The sequence below is a fragment of the Condylura cristata genome, unplaced genomic scaffold (assembly GCF_000260355.1).
Source record: "Condylura cristata isolate star-nosed mole 26May11 unplaced genomic scaffold, ConCri1.0 scaffold00023, whole genome shotgun sequence".
Classification (NCBI taxonomy): Eukaryota; Metazoa; Chordata; class Mammalia; order Eulipotyphla; family Talpidae; genus Condylura; species Condylura cristata.
In genome coordinates, this window is record NW_004567124.1 from 16,093,958 (window position 1) to 16,116,489 (window position 22,532).

General features: G+C 34.8%; 1 protein-coding gene across 1 annotated transcript in view; it reads left to right on the forward strand.

Annotated features, from left to right (window-relative positions):
• WDR72 (WD repeat domain 72) overlaps positions 1-22,532 on the forward strand; it is a 173,289-nt gene that overhangs the window by 75,155 nt on the left and 75,602 nt on the right. Inside the window, exons 14-17 of the mRNA XM_012728569.1 lie at positions 7,144-7,961; positions 10,366-10,457; positions 14,440-14,519; positions 19,063-19,258. Of these exons, the coding sequence (XP_012584023.1) occupies positions 7,144-7,961; positions 10,366-10,457; positions 14,440-14,519; positions 19,063-19,258 (1,186 nt within the window). The remainder of the gene's footprint in view (positions 1-7,143; positions 7,962-10,365; positions 10,458-14,439; positions 14,520-19,062; positions 19,259-22,532) is intronic.

Consider the following 22,532-nt stretch of genomic DNA (forward strand, 5'->3'; position numbering starts at 1 on the left):
AAAAATGTAAGCAATGCTGACAGGCTAGAGTTGTATTAACACATTTTAGTACATTAAACTGGAGTGATGATTTATAGTTACAATCTAGTGGACTTATTTCTACATAGAAACAAGCATGGTGTATGATGAATATATTTGAATAACATATATGATATGAAAATTATTAATATAATGTATCTAGTTGCTTCTGAGGCTTAGGGTTATTATATTTAGGGACAAAATTTAGGATTTTTTAATGACAGCCATGCAAAGGACATATTGCAACTGTGTGGATCACAAAATAAGATGAAAACAGCAAAAAATATGTCCTGTTGCTGGAAGTGTTGCTATAGTTTTGATTGGTTCAGTAGTTGAGGATGTCTAGACACTGTGTTTAGAGGAGATTATAGCTTTGAGGAAGCAGACATGCATAGGAGGACAGAACTCTGCCATCAGCCTGCTTGATAGTCCAGAAGTAACCACAGTTACAGTTTGTGAATAGATGACCTCTGTGCTAAATACTCTTAAAGGGTATTAACTGCTCCTAAAATAAATATGAAACACAACAAATTTTGCAAGACTCTAATGGAGTTTCTTTCCTGTCCCATTTGACTCCTTCTACATTCCATGTTCTTCTCTCTGACCTACTAAAACTTTCAGTGCATGGCCTCTACAGTCCTTCTTACCCCTCTTCCAGCCATCACTTCACAAGCCTTGGCCAGCTCTTTCCTTTGCCTGTAATACTCAGCTTCCCACATTTCTTTGGTTTATTTCTCCTCAACCTTTCAAACCTCAGTTTCTTGTCACTTCTCTTAGATAACTTCTTGCATCCTCAAGGCTGAATGGGGGTACCTGCTTTAGATGTTATCATTTTCTACATTTGTCCTTGCACTGTTTTGATCCAAGTTCTGTGTTTATTGTATGAGGTGGAGTGCAAACTGCCTCCCTGCAGATGTTGGGTCTTGTTCTGTGTTGTGTGGACAGCTAGTCATACTATACTCTACCTAGAAGGTACCCAGTAGAGAGTTTCTTAGATGAAAGCTGAATGAGTAGAAATACACCCAAAGGATGGAACTGAAAGTAGTGATCTCCAAGATGAAGAAATTGCAGTTACAGTAGATGATATGGAATGTTTCTGAGTCTTTTGATGCATATTGCCACAATGTTTTTGAAAAAGGGTAATGGGAGTGTAGATACCATCAGAGTATCTTGACTGCAATGAGCATGGAATACACTACATTTTACTTTGAATAGCTCTGCAAAAATACTAGCTAATTTAAGGGATCAAAAGTTGTCTACTAAAAAATAGTTTACACTTGTTACCTTCTTACTGAGACTAATGATTTAAAAGCAGTGTCCCCTTGTGATTTTTTTCTTATTGAATTCACATTAGTTTAAAAGATTACATAGCTCTCAGGTACACAGCCTTATAAATCAACATCTGCATATACTGAATTATATACATTATGTTCAGCCCCAGATTCTAGTTTCCATCCATAAACATATTGCTGACCCTTTTATCCAATTTAACCATACCTCCTTCCTCCCCTTCTAGTAACCACTATTTTGTTCTTATATGCTAAAAAATCGCTTTTGTTCTTTTCTGTTCTGTTCATTCATTTTGCTTTTCATCTACTTCGGTGAGTGAATTCATATGGTGTTTGTCTTTGTCCCTCTGACTTATGTCACAGAAGCACAACCTCCTCTACTTATGCCCAATTTTTTGCAAACTACAATATTACATCTTTTTTTAGTAACTGAAAATTATTCCATTATGCATATACACACATTTGTACATATATATCATACCTTTTTATCTAATATCTGTGATAGCTTATTTTTTCCTTTGCTCATTCAGTTTCCAGAGATATAGGTATTTTACTAATTTATTTATACAACTTTAAAATGTAGCTTAATATATTGAATATCCTTTTTCTTATGTTTTAAAGTTTGATTTGATTAGCATACTTTGTTTTGGAGGTAAATATAAAAACTATATATAGCCACATCTATTATTATTTTCTTTGACAATTTGATTGTTTCTAAAAAAGGACTTTGGTGTGGTATGGCAAAATGTAAGGTTTTGGGTAGAAATTTTAAAAGTTCATATGATTAAAAATATTATGAAATCTCTGAAATTTATAAAAACTAGAATTGCTTTTTTTTTTTAAATCCAGATATTTAAATTAAGAAACAGTGAATTACCTGCCTGGCATTATATATTTGGACTTTTTTGTAGTATTTGCTTAATATTGTAATGTGTACATATACCATAATATATTTAGTCAAATTTGTATATAACATCTGAGCTATTTTTAACTTATTTATATAGAAAGTCCCACATTTAAATTTCTTTTCCATATAATTTTGTGCATCTGGTAGGATAATCTTACTCTTTGATAAATTATTTTTAAAGATCTTCTGTATCAGAGAGTAGATGATGTTTTAAGCCTTTAGATCCATGTTTCTAAATTTTTCCATTAAAAGAGATACTAATTTGGCCCTCCCTGGTGGTGCAGCGGGTTAAAGCACTGCGCTAAGAAGCTTAAGCCACTTCCGCAAGTGTTCGAACCCCGCCTGCCCGGGAGGTGACCACATGGCACGGCAGACCTCTCCTGACCCGCCTGCTGCTCCCCTCAGCCTGTTGATCTGCCTGTTCTGCTCCCCACTCTGTCTCTGGTGAATCCTCTCACCCTCCGCATCTCTGGCCTGTACCCCAGTTCTGTACGAATAAATAAATAAATCTTAAAAAAAAAGAGAGATACTAATTTATACCTATTGTATAGTATATGAGACTGCCCATTTCTCTTCTCATAAAAGCCCAGTATTTTCACTTTAATGCTCTCTGTAAATCTAGTTTCCATCTATTTATGATCTAATAGTCTAACTTCAGTTCCACCTAATTTTTGAAGGATACTAAATAATTTAAAAATCATTCTTAAAAACACTACTTATAGGCCCTCCCTGGTGGCGCAGTGGGTTAAAGCACAACACAAAGAAGCTTAAGCCACTTCTTCATGAGTTCGATCCCTGCCTGCCCCAGAGGTGACCACATGGCGTGGCAGACCTCTCCTGACCCGCCCGCTGCTCCCCTCAGCAGTGTACTTCGTCATTGATCTGCCTGTTCTGCTCCCCACTCTGTCTCTGGTGAATCCTCTCACCCTCCCTATCTCTGGCCTGTACCCCAGTTAAATACAAATAAATAAATAAATCTTTAAAAAAAAACCACTACTTATATAAATCAAAGTGAAATTATTAGGATTATTAGGAACATAAATCTTCAAGCAGGATAAATTGAAAGAGCATGTGTTTTATCTGGATACTTTCAGCATTAGTTTTAATCACAACTAAGGTGATTAGCAGGAATGCCCATGCCCAGTGCACTACATACCACTGTGAATATATTTCTCAAAAGGAGACAATGAAAAGCTGGAAATTTTCTCTCAGGAGGTCTATGTCTGTAGTGATGCAACAGGGTACCTGGCACTCACAAACCCAAGTACTCTCTTGAAGAAAATATCTGAAACAGATTTCACTGATCCTCCCTCTATCTCTCTCTCTCTCTCACATATCTTCTCAGTCTGTCTCTCATACAATTACAAAACATAAAAAGAAAAAAGTGGGCCCTCCCTGGTGGTGCAGCGGGTTAAAGCACAGCACTAAGAAGCTAATATCACTTCAGCATGAGTTCCATCCCCGCCCCAGAGGTGACCTACATATTGTGGCAGACACCTCCTGACCTGCCCATTGCTACCCCTCAGCAGTGTACTTTGTCAGTCGGCCTGTTCTGCTCCCCACTCTATCTCTGGTAAAGTTTCTCATCGTCCATGCACCTCTGACCTATATCCCAGTTCTGTACGCATAATTAAATAAATCTTAAAAAAAAAAAAGGAAAAAAGAAAAAAAATGAGCAGATCAAAATGCAGAGTCACAAAGGTTCTAGAAATTGGAACTATAAAATATCCCATATAAAGTTTGTTTTAAAAAAAAGGGCTTAAAATGTAAGAGATAACTGATTATAAAAATTTCTAATTTGCTTTTTAAAGGGACCAGGTACAGCTTCTAGGCATGAAAAACATAAAAAACAAAATTAGAATCTCATTTGGTAAGTTGTTTCATGGTAGAGACAGAAGGGAAGAAAATCACCACACTGAAAGAAAATCTCTGAAGAGACCATCCAGCCAGCACTTATCACAGAGATGAAAAACATGAGAGAGGAGAGCTGACAACTACCCAGTCTGAGTTCCATAAGTGAATAATATGGTGGGGAAGGAAAATATTCAGAAATATAAATCTGAAAAAAAGATTGGGATATTCAGACATAATGTAGGAGTAGGGAGAACCACCAGTTAAGAGAATTGTAGTGAACTGCAGAATGTTAAAGACAAAGATATTTAAAAAGTAGCAAATACTGATGGAATAACAGAGTACCAGCTGACAGCTTCATCAAAGGAAATCAGAACACTTAGCATAATGCATTCAAAAATGCTGTGAGAAAGTAGTCAAGCTAAACTGCAGGCTCAGCAAAACTAACTTTTAAGAAAAACATTTTGTTGAGAGAATCAAACTCAAAAGTTGATTCTTTGAAAAGAACATAAACGTTGACAAACATTTAGGAAGAAAAAAGCAAGTGACAAAAATATTAGAAATGAAAAAGGATTCATTTAATTTTCATGTTACAGAAAGTTACAAAATGGATAAGCGCATAAGCCAATCATATAAACATCTTTGTAGAAATTTAGCATGGTTGGATATAATCTGGGACTTGACATTCTCAAATTTATGTGCAACTGTTAAAAGGGAAAAGGTAGAAAAGAAAAGGTAGAAAAGAAAAGGGAAGAGGTAGAAAAGGATAGGTGAACCTATTTACCCAGCTCTTAAGTCTTTTTGTAAAACTATTATACAATGTGCATAAATTGATTAATGTCCTTGGCAACAAAAATCAATGAGACATGGGAAAGTTAATAAATGATGTTGCAACTATAGATAGTGAAATAGAAAAAAAACATGAAAAATGTAGTTTATTAGAAACCAAACACACAAAATAAAAATATTAAAGATTTAAAATTTTATGCAAAACTTTAAATTTTGGAAACTAACATAGGCATAAAGGTAGATTAGCTATTCATGCATCCTTAAAGCTTAACGTTTACTCACATTTTTTAAATTAACATGAAAAAATCATGTAGTTACACTTTCATGTCTGGTATCTTTGATCAACATTATGATTTATACATGTTTTTTTAAATATATTTCCTTCATTTTCATATTTCATGTTTTTCCATCACATGGATATAATACAGTGCTTTATCTATTCCATTGTTGATGGACACTTAAGTAGTTTCTAGTATGGGGCAGTTATGATTAATGATGCTATGCAGTATTGTCCGTGTTTCTTAATATATAACATTGATAGTACTAAAACGATTAAATATATGGTTTCTATATTATTTTGTCTATACATATATGAAAATAATGTAAATGACCTCTTAAAGTCAATAGGTAATTAATGGCATTTCCTTAATTTCATTTCTTGTTTACTACTACTGGTAAGCATTTTTTCATACTTTATTTGAGTTATATTTGGTGATTTGTTATTAATGCTATTTGCCCATTTTTCAATCTGTATAGTACTCATTGCAAAAAATTTTTAAACAATCACATCAACTCCTGTCTTAGTGGTAGAAATGATTTTTTAAGTTTGTCCCCATTTGATTAAACTAAATTTTTTATAGTTTGATTTTTAAATTTTTATTTTTCTAATTGCACATAAATATATCATCACTGAAAAATATTCCAAAGGAATTAAAAGACCCTAAAATACAAATAAAGATCATTTTAACTTTAATCTCTTCTTCCCAGTTACCAGCTGATTGCATTTTGCTGCATACCTTTAGTAAATCAATTGATATATACATGCATATAAACATATGTAGCATATGTATATATTAACATTTTAAAAATCCATGTATTAAACATAGATTGTTCTAAAATATGATTGTATGTTTTGCCTAAAAGAGCCTATTTCTTCTAATAAATGTAGACTTACACCATCAATTTAGAAATATTTGAATTGTGTCCCACTGTGTGCATATGTATCATTAATTTAGCAAGTATTTATTGACCCCCCCAGTAAACTGTTACTGAAGCATCATTCTATGGGTATAAAGAACAAAACTGCAAAGGTGGAATTTGAATGCTCTGAGAAAAATATATAGCAAACAAATAAAATTTTCATATGAAGTAATTATAAGCACTAGAAGAAAAAGTTAAAGACAGAGTGGTATTCTGATATAGCAGAGGGAATGTGCATGGAAGTCTCATAAATGAGCAGGAATCTAACTATGGCACCAACCATGCCAGTCTTTAGGGCAATATTTCAGACAGAGTTAGGAAAATTGAATGACCAGTAAGGGGAGCCCTTTTTATTAAAGGAAAAAAAAAAAGGCAATCTGATGTTGTCTAGTATGTCAGTTATATGCAATTATTTGAAATTTTAAACAAATTTAAAGAGACTACTCTTCATTAAAAAACTAATTAAAATCTTGTAGATGTTCTGTTATTAATTTTCAAATCTACTCTTTCCCATTTTAGTCTTTATGCTATATTGAGAGGAAAGTGTGAAAGTGTATATAAAGAATGTTAATTCACCATTTTATTATATATATAATCTATCTTTTAGACAAAAAATATAAATTTCAGAAAGAAAAGGTTTTCAAAGAATATTAGAATACGAAATGTTAAATTTGGAATTTTTTTGAAGATTTATTTACTTATGCATACAGAACTAGGGTACAGGCCAGAGGTGCAGGGGCAGTGAGAAGATTCACCAGAGACAGAGAAGGGAACAGAGCAGGCTGAATGACAAAGTTCACTGCTGAAGGGAGCAGCGGATGGGTCAGGAGAGTTCTGCTCGCCATGTGGATTACCTCCAGGGTGGGGATCAAACTCATGCTGAAGTAGATTTAGCTTGTTAGTTCTGTGCTTTAACCCGCTGCACCACCAGGGAAGGCCTCACATTTGGAATTTTTATATTTAATTGTATTTATTGAAATGACCTCCTTTTATTTGCACTACTACTTAATACTTTTTAAAATGTCACTTTCATATCACAAGCCTTTAATGAAGTGAAGAAATGTGACTTAACTGTTTTTACTCCCACAGGTTGATGAACCTAAATCTTTCCCAGGACCTTTTAATGTCTTACCTATGAAGACCACATGGAGTAACATTGACTTTCATATCCTTTTATTTGATCTGGAAAACCTTGTTGAGCTCTTGCTGCCAACTCCAGTCTGTGACGCTGACCCTTCCAATTCATTCTATGGAAGTGAGATCCTGAGAAGAGCCAGAAGCACAGTAGAGAAGAAAACAATGACACTGAAAAGAAATAAAACTGCCTGTGGCCCTCTGGCAACAGAGGCCCAAGCCACGCCCAGTCATGAAGGTCTGGTCCAAGGAGATAATACCATCAAATTTTCAGAAGAAAATGATGGCATTAAAAGGCACAAGAAAATGAAGAGCTCCAAAAAGGTGTACCCGGAACCTTCCAGAAAGGTTAATGCGAGCCTCGTAGTAGACACAGCTAAATTGCTCCTGTCTTGTCTTTTGCCGTGGGGGGTGGATAAAGAACTAGATAATCTCTGCATTAAACATCTCAATATTTTAAAGCTGCAGGGTCCTGTTTCTTTAGGACTTGCTTCAAATGAAGATCATTTCTCCTTAATGCTGCCAGGTTGGGATGTATGCAACACTGAGATGAAAAAAGACTATTCAAAAGTAAATTTATTTTCCAAGAAAGTTTTGGACTTGTCAAGTAAATACACCTCTACTCTTTCAAATCAGGCTGGAATGCCAAGAGAATGGGAAAGTAATTATGATTCCTTGCAAGAGTCAAACGCAATCATTTATTTGTTGAACAGACTATTTTTGGTGAATAAGTTAGTTAACATGCCTTTAGAATTGGCATGTGGACTTGACAGGTAAGACTTACTCAGGCATTTTGGCTATCTATAAGTAATTAAAAAACTTAATTTTTTTTACTGTATTCAGTTCTCTAACAATGAGTCTAAATGCTTTAAAATTTATTAAATTAAGAAATATTCATTGCCCTCATAATATGTGTCAGGAATCTAGTTTAGTGCTATATGATTTGACAGATGAGATGGAGGGAGAGAGACAGGCAGACATACAAGCAGAGGTAAAGGATAGATGGAGTCATACATACCTTGAAGTTCATAGTATTTTCTGTTAATTCAGCATAAACAAAACATTTTGGTGTGCCCATGATAACAAATTGCACCATTAGGTAAGGAAAATTTGGAAAATGTCATACTTAAAAATCATATCACTTATTTATACTTTGGCATATTCAAACAGAGGAGGCTATCAGTAATTCATCTATAGGAAGTACAGGTCAGTAATGTTGGCTATAGTTTTTTGAGGGTTTAATATCTACTAGTTACAAAGTAAATTCTTTAAATAGATGATTTCCTTTAATATGCACATCAAAGACATGCAACATGCTTATTATATAGATAAGGATATGGAGGCTTACAGAGAGAGAGTATCCACCCCAGATTAATTCAGCTCCTTAGAGTCGAGCTCTGGCACTGATTAATTGCTAACCTTGATTCTGGATGTTCACCTTTTCCCACTGCTAAGTTCAACATGGTTTCTCATACTCTGATGTCAGAGGACTGAATTTAATTCTAACACTCACTGAATATGTGCCTAACTCTAGCCTGTAGAAGAAGTATAAATAAATTTCTCTTTTGGGTAGAAAATCATTCAAATTATAAAGATAATGTACATGAAACAAGTAGAAAACACTGAAGTAAAGTCACTAAGAAAAAAATATCTGTAGTAGAGTTAAACTATTATAAGATGATTAATGTAAAGAGAAGTGTTGGTGTCAGATGAACCATCAGAGCGCCTTCAAAGAAGTTTTTTCTTTTTTTTTTTGAACTGCCACTATATGATGATAAATAGTCTTGGCTTTTCTGTTCTTTGATGAGAGTTCAGTTCAACAAATACCTGTGCCAGAGACTGAATAATTGATATGTATCCTTTTCTCAGTAAACCTACAGTCTCTTAGGAAGTCCATGTGGATCATATAGTATCCAGCAGTCTGCTTCCTCCTGTTATAATGGATTTGTGTTTCATGGTTTTCCATTTTCTGTGTGTTGATCCCAATGAGAAAACCCTTTTCTATGATTCTTATACTTAGCTTTAATCAATTTTATTTTCTTCAATTTATTTTCACCACCCAGATTTTTTTTTTAAATTGCAGATAGATTTCTCTTATTTTAATTTTTTTCTATTACTAAGAAAATTACCTTGCATCCAAAAAAAAAAATATGTAGTTAAACAAATTTGCTGACAGTATGAAGCCTGGTGATCTGGAATTGAATTCTGGTTTTGTTGTTTAACTAGTATTATGACTTTTCATTAGTCACTCAGTCCTCTGGGCCTCACTTATAAATTGAGTTGGGCAGAAAAAGGTAATCACTAAGATTTCTTCAAATTCTTAAAATTCTGAACTGGTAATAATTATACTTGTTTGTGTGATTTTGATCCCACAGAGAAAGCAGATGAACAACTTAGTTATTATTTGCAGAGGTTTTCATTCTGTGATTGTGACTAAGATTCAAAGAACAGGTCATAAAGTATATGTCTAGTACCCTTCAGGGAAGGGTAACTTTCAGTTACCTTCCATTAAATGGCTTAAAAATACTGCAGCATATAACTAAAACATTTTTTTTTTCATTGAACAAATTAGAATGGAAGTGTCAGCATTAGAAACTACTTTTTCTAAATCAACCGCTCTGATTAGCTATCAGGTTTGATTAGCTATCAGCGATAAGAAATAAAAAATAATGTGTATTAGATTTTTCACACCAAAACCTTTGAACAAATTTAGCCATTTTACTACCATTTCACTGTGGCTGATGCAGTACACTTTTGAATCCCAATATGTTGCCAAAGAGTGTTCTGCACGAACCATCACAACCTGGGGAAGGTAGGCTCAACCCTGAGTTCTAGGATTTAGACATAGGAAATGTTCAGATACTGTTTAGGAATGTTAACATAGGTATACAGTTCTTAAAATTCACTTAAGTGTACACCTAGTTGTTGTTAAAAATAAAGGGGCTTCTCAACCTTCAGAACTCCTACCAGTTAATTATGATAAACAAAGATCAAGTGTTAGGTAGGAGCAACGTGAGAAAAAAATACTCACCTAAGAGGTTAATGTGGAAAACAATGGTCAAAATAATGTGTTCATTCCCCCACTTGTTAAAATGGTCATGAACCTGAATTTTAAAACATTTTTGCGCAAAATATTTTTCAAATATCTTTAATAATATGCTTAATTTTTTTCAACAGGTCTTTCAAAATGGAATCTGTGCATCATAAAATGAAAAGTCCTGGGAATGATGTTTTTAATATTTCAAGCTTCTATGGACACTTACGAAATGGTAAAGGAGTTACAGATATAGTCTGCTATTTTCTTCCTTCTAAGAAATAAACTAGTTTTTCTATAACTGGATATCACTCTACAGGTTAGAATGAGGAATACATATATTTATTGTTTGATTAAGTTTGATTATGGTTATAGTTTTGCCTATATTCAAAATATACATGAATAATTTTATTAAGTAAATATCATCTTATAAGACTATAATGTGATGGATTTCATCAAATGATTTTTGGAATGAAAACCTGAAACTTTTTAGCATGGGGAGTATTTGGACATCCAATTGAGGTTATATGTAGAGTTTTCCATCAGTATCTTTATTACCAAATAGGTGATTATTATATTAGAGAATTCCGAGTAATAGTCTTAGTGTTCAGATTTTTCTCTTGATACCAAATAGCTAATTCACTCCCCATCTGCTTCTCCAAATGGGCATCTCAATAATGACAAATTTATCACTCTAGTTGTTCAAGCCTACTACTTGGTTGTTGTTTGACTTTCCCCTTTCTGTTACACCCCATGTTAATTTTGCATTAATCCAATTGGTTCAGAATGTACTCCAGAGTGTGATTGTTGCTAACCACCTACAGGACGATCACCCTTCTCTGAGCCTTCCCTCCCTCTTCCTGGGTTCCCCCTGGATGACAGCTAAAACCTCCGAACCACCCTCCTGTTCCTATTCTCAGCTCCTATTTTCTATGCACAGTCAGAGTGATCTATTAGAAACTAAGTAAGAACCTCATGCATCAGTTTAAACCTCTCAGCATCTGTTTCACACAGGATAAAAACTATTGGCTTGAGGATAGCTTCCAAGATGCTGTCTGAGCTTCTGCTCTACCAACGTCATCCCACACATGTCCTTACCTGACCTCCAGTGACACTGGTCTTGGCTCTCTTACCCAAACATGATAGACAGATCCCAGGGCCTTTGCATTGTCTGCCTCTGTCTGGAATGCTTTTTCTCCAGATGCCACAGAGGCCGGCCTCCTGCTTCCACTTCCACCCTCCATCAACAATTTATACTCAGTGCCATTTTATCAAGGAAGTTGATCATCTTTTGGTTCAGCACCTGCTATACCTTTTTCTGTTTTATTCTTTATTATAATCTTTTTTCACTACCAGATATACCTTTTAACATTTTTTTTCATTTGCCATCTACCTCTTACTATTAAGTTCCATCTTTTATTTTTATTTAATTAATTTATTTATGCATACAGAACTGAGGTAGAGGCCAGAGATGCAGGGGCGGTGAGAAGATTCACCAGAGACAGACAGAGTGGGGAGCAAAACAGGCCATCAGTGGGCCGGTCTGGAGAGGTCTGCTGTGCTATGTGGGTCACCTCCAGGGTGGGGATCAAACTCATGCTGAAGTGGCTTTAGCTTCTTAGTGCTGTGTTTTAATCTGCTGCACCACCAGAGAGGCCACCATCTTTTATTTTTTAATGACAGTTTTAATCACTGCTTTGCCCTCTGTTCCTAGAACAATTGTTCCAAGAAACTAAGCAAATACTTTTGGATTATTGAACAAATAGTACATAGGACAGTTGTTTTGAAGATAATGAGTAGAGGTCCACTCTGCCATGTATTACTTAAGTAACTTTGGGCATATCTTATACTTCTTAAAAAGCCACATTTTTCACATTTGTAATATGAGAAAAGGACTCATGTGCCTTTTGCTTTCAAAGTTGTGTGTGATTATTGGAATTATCTAAACAAATTATAAATAGAGACCCTTTCAGGGCTACTAAAAAGAATGCTTGGGATATTTTAAAGTAAAAGTTTATTAATAACTTTCAGTTACTGAGTGCCCAGTATTCTTGAAGAATTACACTAATTAGTTTACTATATTATCTCAATATATAATCAGCACTGCACAGTAGGAGGAACTATCTATCTCTATTTCTACCCTGAGGCTCAGAGAAACTAGATAAATCACTCATAGTCAAACAGCAATGAAATGGAGGGACCAGGTTTCCTACCCAACTCCTCTGTTTCCAAACCCCTTGCTCTTTCCAGTTTGCACATAATTACAAGTTGTGTTCTCTCTATATGACCTAAGTCTGGGTCACCTGCCTTCTCCCTTATTAGGTTATTAATCCTCGTTTTCACTTTTTCTAACTCTAAGAAAATGATTAGAATTTCTATGGCTTTGCAAAGTGTGAGGGAATTGCTAACCAAAGTCAAGGCAGCCTCAGTTTTTCCTACCATTGCCAGGATCAGAGTGACCTAACCAAATGCCAGTAATGTGCTATCTGCCTGCTATTCAGAAACGATAGTCGCAGTATTTACAGTTCTATTAAATACTAAGAAGACATGTTTTATTTTATTGATAAATAGAAGTCTGGGAGGTGAAGGTAAAGGAGGAATCACCTATGTTACTCATTCTGTAAAGCCAAAGTCTGAGGAATAAAATCATACTCGGAGGTGCTCATTCTAAATAGTTGACAGGAACCAATACCACCCATTTTTATCTGCAGGAGTGGTGGCTAAGTAATATTGGTAAGCCTGGCATGTTTTCTTTTATCTTTCCCTCTAAAGTTGCAATTAATTCTTTAACTCACTCGCATTGCCAAGAAAAGCTGGCTTTCATTTCTATCTCATATTAAAATTTTAACATTGCATTAAAGTGCACTGTGAAATACCCCATGATGCCAGTAAGTAGCTACAGTTAAAACCAATATTTAGCTTTGATGGTACAGTCACAAGGTCAACAAAGTGAAAGCAGGAGAAAGGAGAGAGATCAAAAGGAAATTTTCCCTTGCCTGCTGTGCTTAGAAAGAAAAAAAATAACTGGCAAATATGAATTTAAAATCATACTTTCATGTTTATGCACTGTTCTGAGTCATTTCAAAATAATATCATATGATCCATAAGGAAGAAATCATATTAATAATGAGTCAATGTTTCTTACATTTACTGATAATGTAAAATGTACCAGTTTACATTTTATCTGGTATCTTCTATTATATTTCCCTTGGTGGCTAATATGACATATATATATAGATTTGTGTATGTGTAGTAAAACACATATACTATAGAGGACATATATATATATTGATGATTCAAATGACTCAATGTAAAGCATATTATCCTAGTACCGATATAAGTAGTTGATACCAGTATTTAAAACATAAATTTATACATTAAATAGACAATTACAGTAATTTTCTTTTTAGCACACCTCATTCTTACTTGTCTCATTCCAGGGATCTCACTCCTAGAAAATATACTAAAATCATCAGAAAGCCTTAATTCATTGATATATATTTTTTTCATTTTGGATAATAATATGTGCATTTTCAATTAATGGAAAAGCACTTATTAATGGCTTTTTGTTTAGGGGATTGTTGGTCACTATGGATCAATTTAAATAGACCAAACTCTTGCTCACTCTTAAAATTTCACACTAAACTCGATGACAAATAGAAAGGACATTTCAAGGGAAAAACTCAGATAATACATATCAAAATGAGGCAAATTGAAACATTAGTGATATACCTATTGACACAATAGAGTGTCTTGGTAGGGACAAAGCAAAGTAAGTATTTTTATGTGATTTTCTGTGTGAAAGATGCTGTTTCATGATAAGGTAGAATTTCAGAAACTAAATACATGTGGAAGGAATTGTAAAATTTGGTAATCTTTCTTGTATGAAAATAATACTCATTGAAGTCTGTTGCCACAAAGGTACAAAGATAGATTTAAGGTATAAATATGAAACTGGCTTGATGTGAAAACATCACATATAAATTAATTAATGGTTCTTGACTGTTACTGTACATGAATATTATCTGAGGGACTTTTAGAAATTAATGCCTGTTCTTGGAATCTATTCAGCCAGAGTGTCTGTTGAATCTCGACAATGGTGTTGCTAAATAACAAAACTTTGGTGATACTGATGTGTAGCCTGGGTTGAAGACTAGTAGGTTATGTTCATTTCAGTACCCTCAAGATACAGATGTATGTGTTCTGTATATTTCTAGGTAAGAATATGTCCCATTTACCTGAAGCTGACATTTCACTTTTGAAGCTAATCTCCTGTTGGAGAGATCAGTCTGTGCAGGTATGATCTGATATGAATCATATTCTTGACATTTTTGGAAGAGTTTATTTCTAACGTAGTTTATTCACTCACCCCTCCACCTAAGATCATAGTAAACAGATGCCCTGAGATACAGTAAATGTTCTCAGTGCATTTAACAGTCAAAATTTAGAAACAGAAATGGGGGGAATAATAGAAAATACTATATACAAGGGTGCACCAGTGTAGGGAGTATGACTGGAGGGAGTTGAAGGAAGATTCAGAAAATTAAATGTCCATTGGTGTTTCACTTTTGGCACAGAATTGTTATTATCTAGTGTTAATATGTGCCATGGTACAGTGGTCCCTAGCTTTGGAAATTTGGTATATGTAATCAACACTCCTGTGATCATCCCTGAAGTACCCCATAACACCAGTAATGAACACATTACACAGTTTTATTGTTTTGTTGGGCCTCCTCATTTGAAAATTTTATCATGTGATTTTTTTTTATTATTTTGCTCACTTATCTTCTATCTTAATATATTGCAGAATCTTATTGAGAACAGGGATTTTGTCTCTTTCACTCCTCATTCATCAATGCAATAGTGACAATAGCCAGTCAATAAATGTTTGCTGAATGAATGAATAAGTGAATGAAATGCTACACAAAATGCCTCTGTAACTCTGTGAACCCTTACCTCTAAGACATATGCAGCCTTGTAAACCAACAGTACCTCAATCAACATAATTAAAAATAAATTAAAATAAATGAAGACAAAAATAATATGCGACAGTAAAAAGTCTCTGTAATAATCCAATAAGTATTGGTACATGTTGACTTTACCAGTGTACAGTTTCCCTAAAAGAGTCCATTAAAGGTAAGATCTTTTGTCTCACTAACCAAGGAATTCTTTAGTAAGGAAAAAAATCCCTAAGGAAAAGAATTCCACAGAACATTTATTCTTCAATTGCTCTAATTAAAGATCTCCTGTAGTTGTTCATTTAATCTTTAAATAAATTTTAATGTGGTTTGGACATGTTTGGACTAATGGACCCTTAAGGTTTCCATGATCCTATGATCTTGGGTAGAATGCTGGCAGCAGAACAAGTATTACCAGAGTATTTATTTCTTGCTCTATTAGAAATCTAAGTGGAAAAAGTTCTCCTCTCATCTCCTCCACTAAACAGATGAATGAGTGTAGAAGATAGGTTTTACTTGATTGTTTATTTTCCTCATGTGTAAAATGGAATGGGAATTCCTGAGCCCATTAGAACATAGACTCTTGAAAATATCCATTAATGCTTCATTAACCAATCCTCTAATTCCATGTAAAAATAGCTTAATAGTCATGGTGCTTTTAATTCCAGCCTCTGATTAAAATCACAGTTATATAAAATACTGCCTAAAATTCTTTTTAATCATAAAGAAAATTTCATGCCTACCCTCTACAAAAATTACAGAATTTATCATATATGTGATACATATACAGTAGATAAAGTCAAGTATTGATAGAAATTGTCTAGTTGCAAGGTTATAGCTTTCAATATATTTATAGTATACAGTAAACAATAAGTAATAGACATATATTATGCATTGTATATTATGTATAATTATGTTATATTGTTTTTTCAATATATTTTATTACATACTTATATGATGTGCCATTGCTCTGAAGATTGGATCTCAGCTCAGTACCAATTTTACATTGAACTTAAAATATATTGTTTGAATTTGTTCCAAATGGTGATGTGCCATTTGGTATTCCCTTTAATATTTGGTGACTGAGTTTATTATTCCTATGGTTAATATATTTTATACTGTATTTCTGCCTCTTTTTTTTAAGATTTAGTTATTTATTCATATAGAACTGGGGTACAGGCCAGAGGTGCAGGGGCAGTGAGAGGCTTCACCAGAGACAGAGTGAGAGACAGAGTAGGGAGCAGAACAGGCCGACTGAAGAAGGACACTGCTGAGGGGAGCAGAGGGTGGGTCAGGAGAGGTCTTCCACACCATGTGGGTCACCTACGGGGCTGGGGATCAAACTTATGCTGAAGTGGCTTTAACTTCTTAGTGCTGTGCTTTAACGTGCTGCACCACGAAGGAGGGCCCCTCCTTTTGTTTTTGATGATATTGTATTTATTTTTCTTATGCTTTGTATTTGTAATGATAAACATGTCCAGAAGCCCTAAAATTCAACAGTTAATCATGGGGTCATGATATATGCATCTAATAATTAGCAATATTAAGCAAAATTGCATATATCCCTGTATATATTTTTTATGTATGCATACAGAACTGGGGTACAGACCAGAGGTGCAGGGGAGTGAGAGGATTCATCTGAGACAGAGTGGGGAGCAGAACAAGCAGATCAATAAAGTACACTGCTGAGAGAGCAAGACAGGAGGGGTCTCCCATCTGCCACCTTCAGGGCTAGGGATCAAACTCACACTGAAACACTGTGACTAGCTTGCAGTGCTGCACTTGAACCCATTGTGCCACCATGGAGGGCCCTATCCCTGTATATTTTTAATAAAGAATAGTGATCTAAATTGTTCCAAGATATTATATCCAGTGCTTGAGTGGACATTCTACTCATAAGTATGTGTGCCTCTCAAGATGATAGTCATCCCAGAGGGGCGTGTGACCAAACTCGCCATTCTGAGGCATAGAGCAAAGTCAGATATGCTATAAACTGGAGGATAAGACCCAATTTCCTCCTAATTTATAACTATAGAAGAGCAAGTTCCAAACCAGATTCTGCATTTGAAAGCTCTAATTCTGGCTTCCTAGTAGTACAAACTTTGTTTTTCTAAGTGAGAATGTAAAATTCCAAAGTGCACATAAATTGCCAAAGATTGCATTTCTAGTAACTACATAGGTCAGAAAAGTGGATCTTTTCACTATAATTCTCTTTCTATTGCATCATCCGTATCTTAGAAGCAATGTTATCAAGTAAAATGTTGGCAAAGTTCAAAAGAAAAATCAGTTGAATGATGTGAAATTATTCATGGATGATTAACAGTCCATCACATGATAGATATAAACAGAATTCATCTATATTGTGATCTAGAGTGTGTACATCAGTGTACTTCATGTCAAATAGATCATTTAACATCGTACCTTATCATATGGTAGATGTTGATAGCCATGATACACCAAAATCATGACATGTAGAAAGATGCTAGATTCGTGGTACGCAGTAGCTATGACAGTGGTGGTATCTATCACATGAGATGTGGGAATGAACATTATGTTCATGTTTTATGACAGGTAGCATCACCCTGTGATGGTATGCAGTTCATTAACCTTTTCATATAACTAAGTATCTGAGTCTTTGTGGACAAAAAAAGGGAAGTGATCAGATTAGGAAACTGCTCTGCTGCTTTTGGGAAACACCCTAATTTTGAAAGTCAGGGTCCAACTCCCTTTACCCCATATAGTTTAGTGAGCATCCCCCATAAGCATAATTACTCTGTCTCTGTAACTTAAAAGTTTCACATGTTTTCACAACACACAAAGGCACAGAATAAATATTTAGATGAATATTTGTTTTTGGTGCCAGCATCTCTATAAATAACCATTCAGTTGGAGTTGCATCAAAGCCCCAACTCTAGGCATCATATAGGAAGACCTGGGATAACGCAGAGAGGACAGTGACAGTTGTCACAGGACAACTTCTGAGGGGACAAGGAGCCAACATTGGGATATGACCATATGAAAGGTCTTACTGTTGGCCAGTTAGTGGGAAGAATAATGAGACAATAGGAAGATGTTCCAAGTTCACCTATGTACATGGTGCCTTCTTTTCTCACTGATTCAATCCATGACTTTCTTTGAATCCTACTGAACTCCGGACCTTGTTCATCTCTTGCCAAAAAGAGACTAATTTATACTGTCACTGGCTTTTTACTGAAATGTAAGGGTATGGAAGACATATACTACGAAGGACATGGAAACCATGGTCAGAGGGCCTGTCGACCAAGTCTGTGTGAACTTGAAAGTCATGTCACAGGTTGTTCATTTTAAAAGTGAAATGGGATTAGATGTACCAAGATAAGCATCTCTCTCTCCTCCACTCACCTGCAGGTCCTTGACTAGACATCTACATTGATGAGCAGGCATATTTTGCAATATTGTAAGCTATGCATGTTCACACAATTTGTTGAGATTTATTATTAATTTTTAAACCTGTATAAACCTACTCTAAATCATATGTTTTTAGCTGAATAACACTTTAGAGCTGGACATTAGGGACTAAACTTCTCTTTAAGAGCAATATGATTTATTGAAATAAATTTTCTTTGTCTTCTAGCAGGAATGAAAATATTTTAAGAGAAAAAATTTGAGAAACCCTTCAGCTTTCCTTTTAGAATCTCTTGCAAAAGAACAGAATGATCTGTTTGCATGCAAACTCTTAGTCTCTGCCTTTCCATTTTAGATCTAATTCTACCATAATGGAGCATTACAAATTCATGTGAAATCTATTCAAATCAAAATTTCAGACTTTAGATTTTGGGCAAGAAAGACACCCAAAAATTTGTAGTAATATTACAAGTAATTCATTAAAAATAAACTTTACAGGTAATGGAAGCAATACAAGCTGTTCTCTTGGCAGAAGTACAACAGCACATGAAGACAATGAGAAAGACACCAGTCAACAGTCAACCGGAAGCCATGGCAGAAAACGGTGACAGTGAGTCAATACAGATCCTGCCAAAGATAGAATGGGCCAAGGAATTAGAGTCGAAGTGTTGTACAGACAGTTTGCCTCAACAGCGTAAGTACAAAATTTATGGGCATGCTCTTTTGTCATAACTTTTTCTACTAATTAGGATGTGTTGATGAGTGAATTCACAGTATATCATTTCTGCAAAAAACAAGCAGTCTTTTTTTGACCTATGATGCTATCAATTTCCTCTTCTAATTGCCAAGTTTTAAAAGAACTTCTGCATTCTACTATAATCAACAAAAGAAAGTATTGTTTATAAAAGTGTTTTGAAGTTAAGGGATGACAACAAAACAGGATTAACAATAATAACATAATGAAATGCACAGTATAAGGATACTGTATAATAACGGGTCTAGAGTTTTCACATGATATCATGAGAATAACTTTTTGGTATTTTTTGTGTATGTGGAAATAAACATAGTAGAAGAAAACACTAAATGATAGTATAGTTGGATCACATTATCATTGTAATTTTATAATGATGATGTTTATGTTTTATGTCTAGCAAGTGAAGCTAAGATTCTGATGTAAAATATTATTTCTTAGCCCAATCACTGATTTTAAAAAATAAAACAGCAAAAAAAATGAGTAATAAATGTGTCTTTAAACTATTAGAAAACTTTTCATGAACAAATTATAATATGGTTAATTATATATACTTATCAGAAAAGCATGATACATACTTAAATGTTCCAGCTTGTTAATATTTTCCAGGTATTCTCAAAAGAGATTTTCGTTCTTTTATTTGGTGTCGCATTTTGGAAGGCATTATATGGTGAGAAAGAATAAGTAGTAGGAAAGGTTTTTCTAATGGATACTGAAAGGTCAGGTTTACAGCCCAGCCAGGAATGGGTCCTAGGCTGCAGGGACAGCGCAGAGCCCCGGCCACTGGAACATCACAGGGTGGGGACTCAGGAAGCCACAGCAGGAATTTTGCAGGTGCTGAGGCAAGCAAGTGAAGAAGCAAGTTTGTTTAGAGAAAGGGGAAGTTTATTGAGGAGAAAATGGAACAGAAATAAAGTGGTTGAACCAGGCTAGGGAGGGGCAAGCAGGCAGAAGTGGAGTCTTGCCTCAAGGAATGTATACCTCTTTCCTTCATTATTCTAAAATTCCACCAGTCTCTTTGTGATTGGTTAGTCTCACTCACTGTCTTAAAGTCTCTGTGCCCAGAACGAACTCTATGTCCCAGGACTTACTGTAGAGTCTTTTTTCTCTATTGTCCTTGTTCCTAAATGCCCTGTTGCCCCTAGACCTGGGTTGTTTGATTAGTTCCTCTCTGTTCTTATCTCTGGAACTTCCTTTAACTCCCCTGAAGTCCCTGAAGCTGCCTGGTTATCCCTAGCTTGTCTTAGGACTCACAATGAAGGACAAAGGTCAAAGTAATTACAGTATTTCCTAAGGCTGTTACAGGGAAAACCCAATGTGAAACAGGTTGGCCTGAGTATGGGTCCTCTACAACACTTAAAAGGACTTATAATGAGACTCAACTACAGATACACATAAAGGTTAAGAAAGGGTTTAATTTACATAAAGGGGACATGAAGAGAGGAATATCCCTGGGATAAAGTAAGAGAGATAGACTGGGAATGCATCCTACTAGTCGGGACCCCAACAGCACGCTGAAGGGTGGGACCCCAAAAGCATGCTGAAGGATGGTGAAAAACCAATAACCCTCAAGGGCCACATGTCTGGTTTTATACCAAACCTGGTTGCTTAACTCTGCCCTCAATTCCCAGCATTCCTCCCTTTGGTGACGATGACTTTATGGGCTTTGTAGTCCTTGATGTCTTGGATCTCTTTGATTTGGGGTGGGGGTGGGGTCCATAAAACCTGTTTGTGGAGTTCATTCAGGACATCCTTTCTCCCCAACAGTTCTCCCCTTTCACTTTTTTTTCACCATTTCTATGATGATAAAGGTCAAATGGTGTGGATGTAGGGGTGTAGCCAAAGATGACAGTTTTTTCAGGGTACAGGCCAGAACACTAACTGGTAAAGATAAATTCAGGAGCAAATTTGATATAGCTAGGTAACTATTTCAAGTCATTTGTTTATTTGTTTTGCAGAAGTTATGTTCAATGATCTGGCAAATTCACTTTTGTGAAAGTGCTCTTTTTGATTACATGATATGACTAACTGCATTACACTTTTCAAGTAAGAAGTAGAAAAAAACTGTTTAAATTAATTTCCAACTAGTACATTTGAGTTTTGATTCATGTGGAGAACGCTGCTAGTGTCATTGACATGATTCTTCCTTTTCTGCAAAGACAAACTGACTCATTCATCATGTGTTAAATCCCATGAGATGGCATTTCTGAGCCTTACTCCTAATCTTAAATATCTAACTAATCCATCAGCCCATAGCCCTTTTTCCTATGCCAGGCTGTGTAAGTGAAACTTTTGATAATGTTTCATTGTCACATGGATTACTTATTACTTGAAATCTCACCAGACTAAGCCATGTTTTGCCCCAGTTGATTATCCTGTTTGCTACTTTTTCATACAAAGTGGAGGGGAGTGGGAGCAAAGAACAGAAAGGTAAATCTAATAATGGGAAGGGCACTAAAACTTTGGTGGTGAATGAGGTAACACGTATACACATATACAGCTGTGAATTAACATTCCCAAATTTGAAACAGTGCTTTAAATAGAAGTGAATCAGTAAAGCTTTATTTAAAAAAATGAGCTGTTGATATTATAAAATTTAGTCTATGACTAATCACACAGTAATCTTTTGATTATTATTGAATAATCCATTGTTAAAGTTAAAAAATAAAAAAAAAATCCTTTAAGTTAGTAATAAGAATTGTGGAACCCCAAAATATTACAGGTCTTTTATATGTTGGATGATAAAATTTAGAATATTTTACTTAAAAGAAAACATTCACAAAATGCTGAGCATTTATTTTTCATGGGAAATGCTACATATAAGAAAACATTTGTTGCAATAGCTATTAAATGAGAAACAGTGATCATAAAGGAAAATTTTCATGCAATACCATACTGGGTAATAATATCTCTCTTTGCCTCCTTTTTAGAAAAGAGTTCTTTTAAAATTTTTCAGAAGAATTTAGTAAAATTATGGGAAACATGTTAGACCTTTACTATAATAGTAGTTCCTGAATTGTTTGATGGAATTTAGAAAAATAAATAAGAAAAAAGCCTATTTGATTTATTTCATAGACACTGAGTCAGTAGTAAAAGAGATGGTATAGGTACTATTTACTGGTCGTGAATAGTAAGTACAACTTACTGATCGTGAATATTCTTTAAATTTTATGGACAGATTTACTTAGCCACATTATCAGTCCAATATCCATCACTT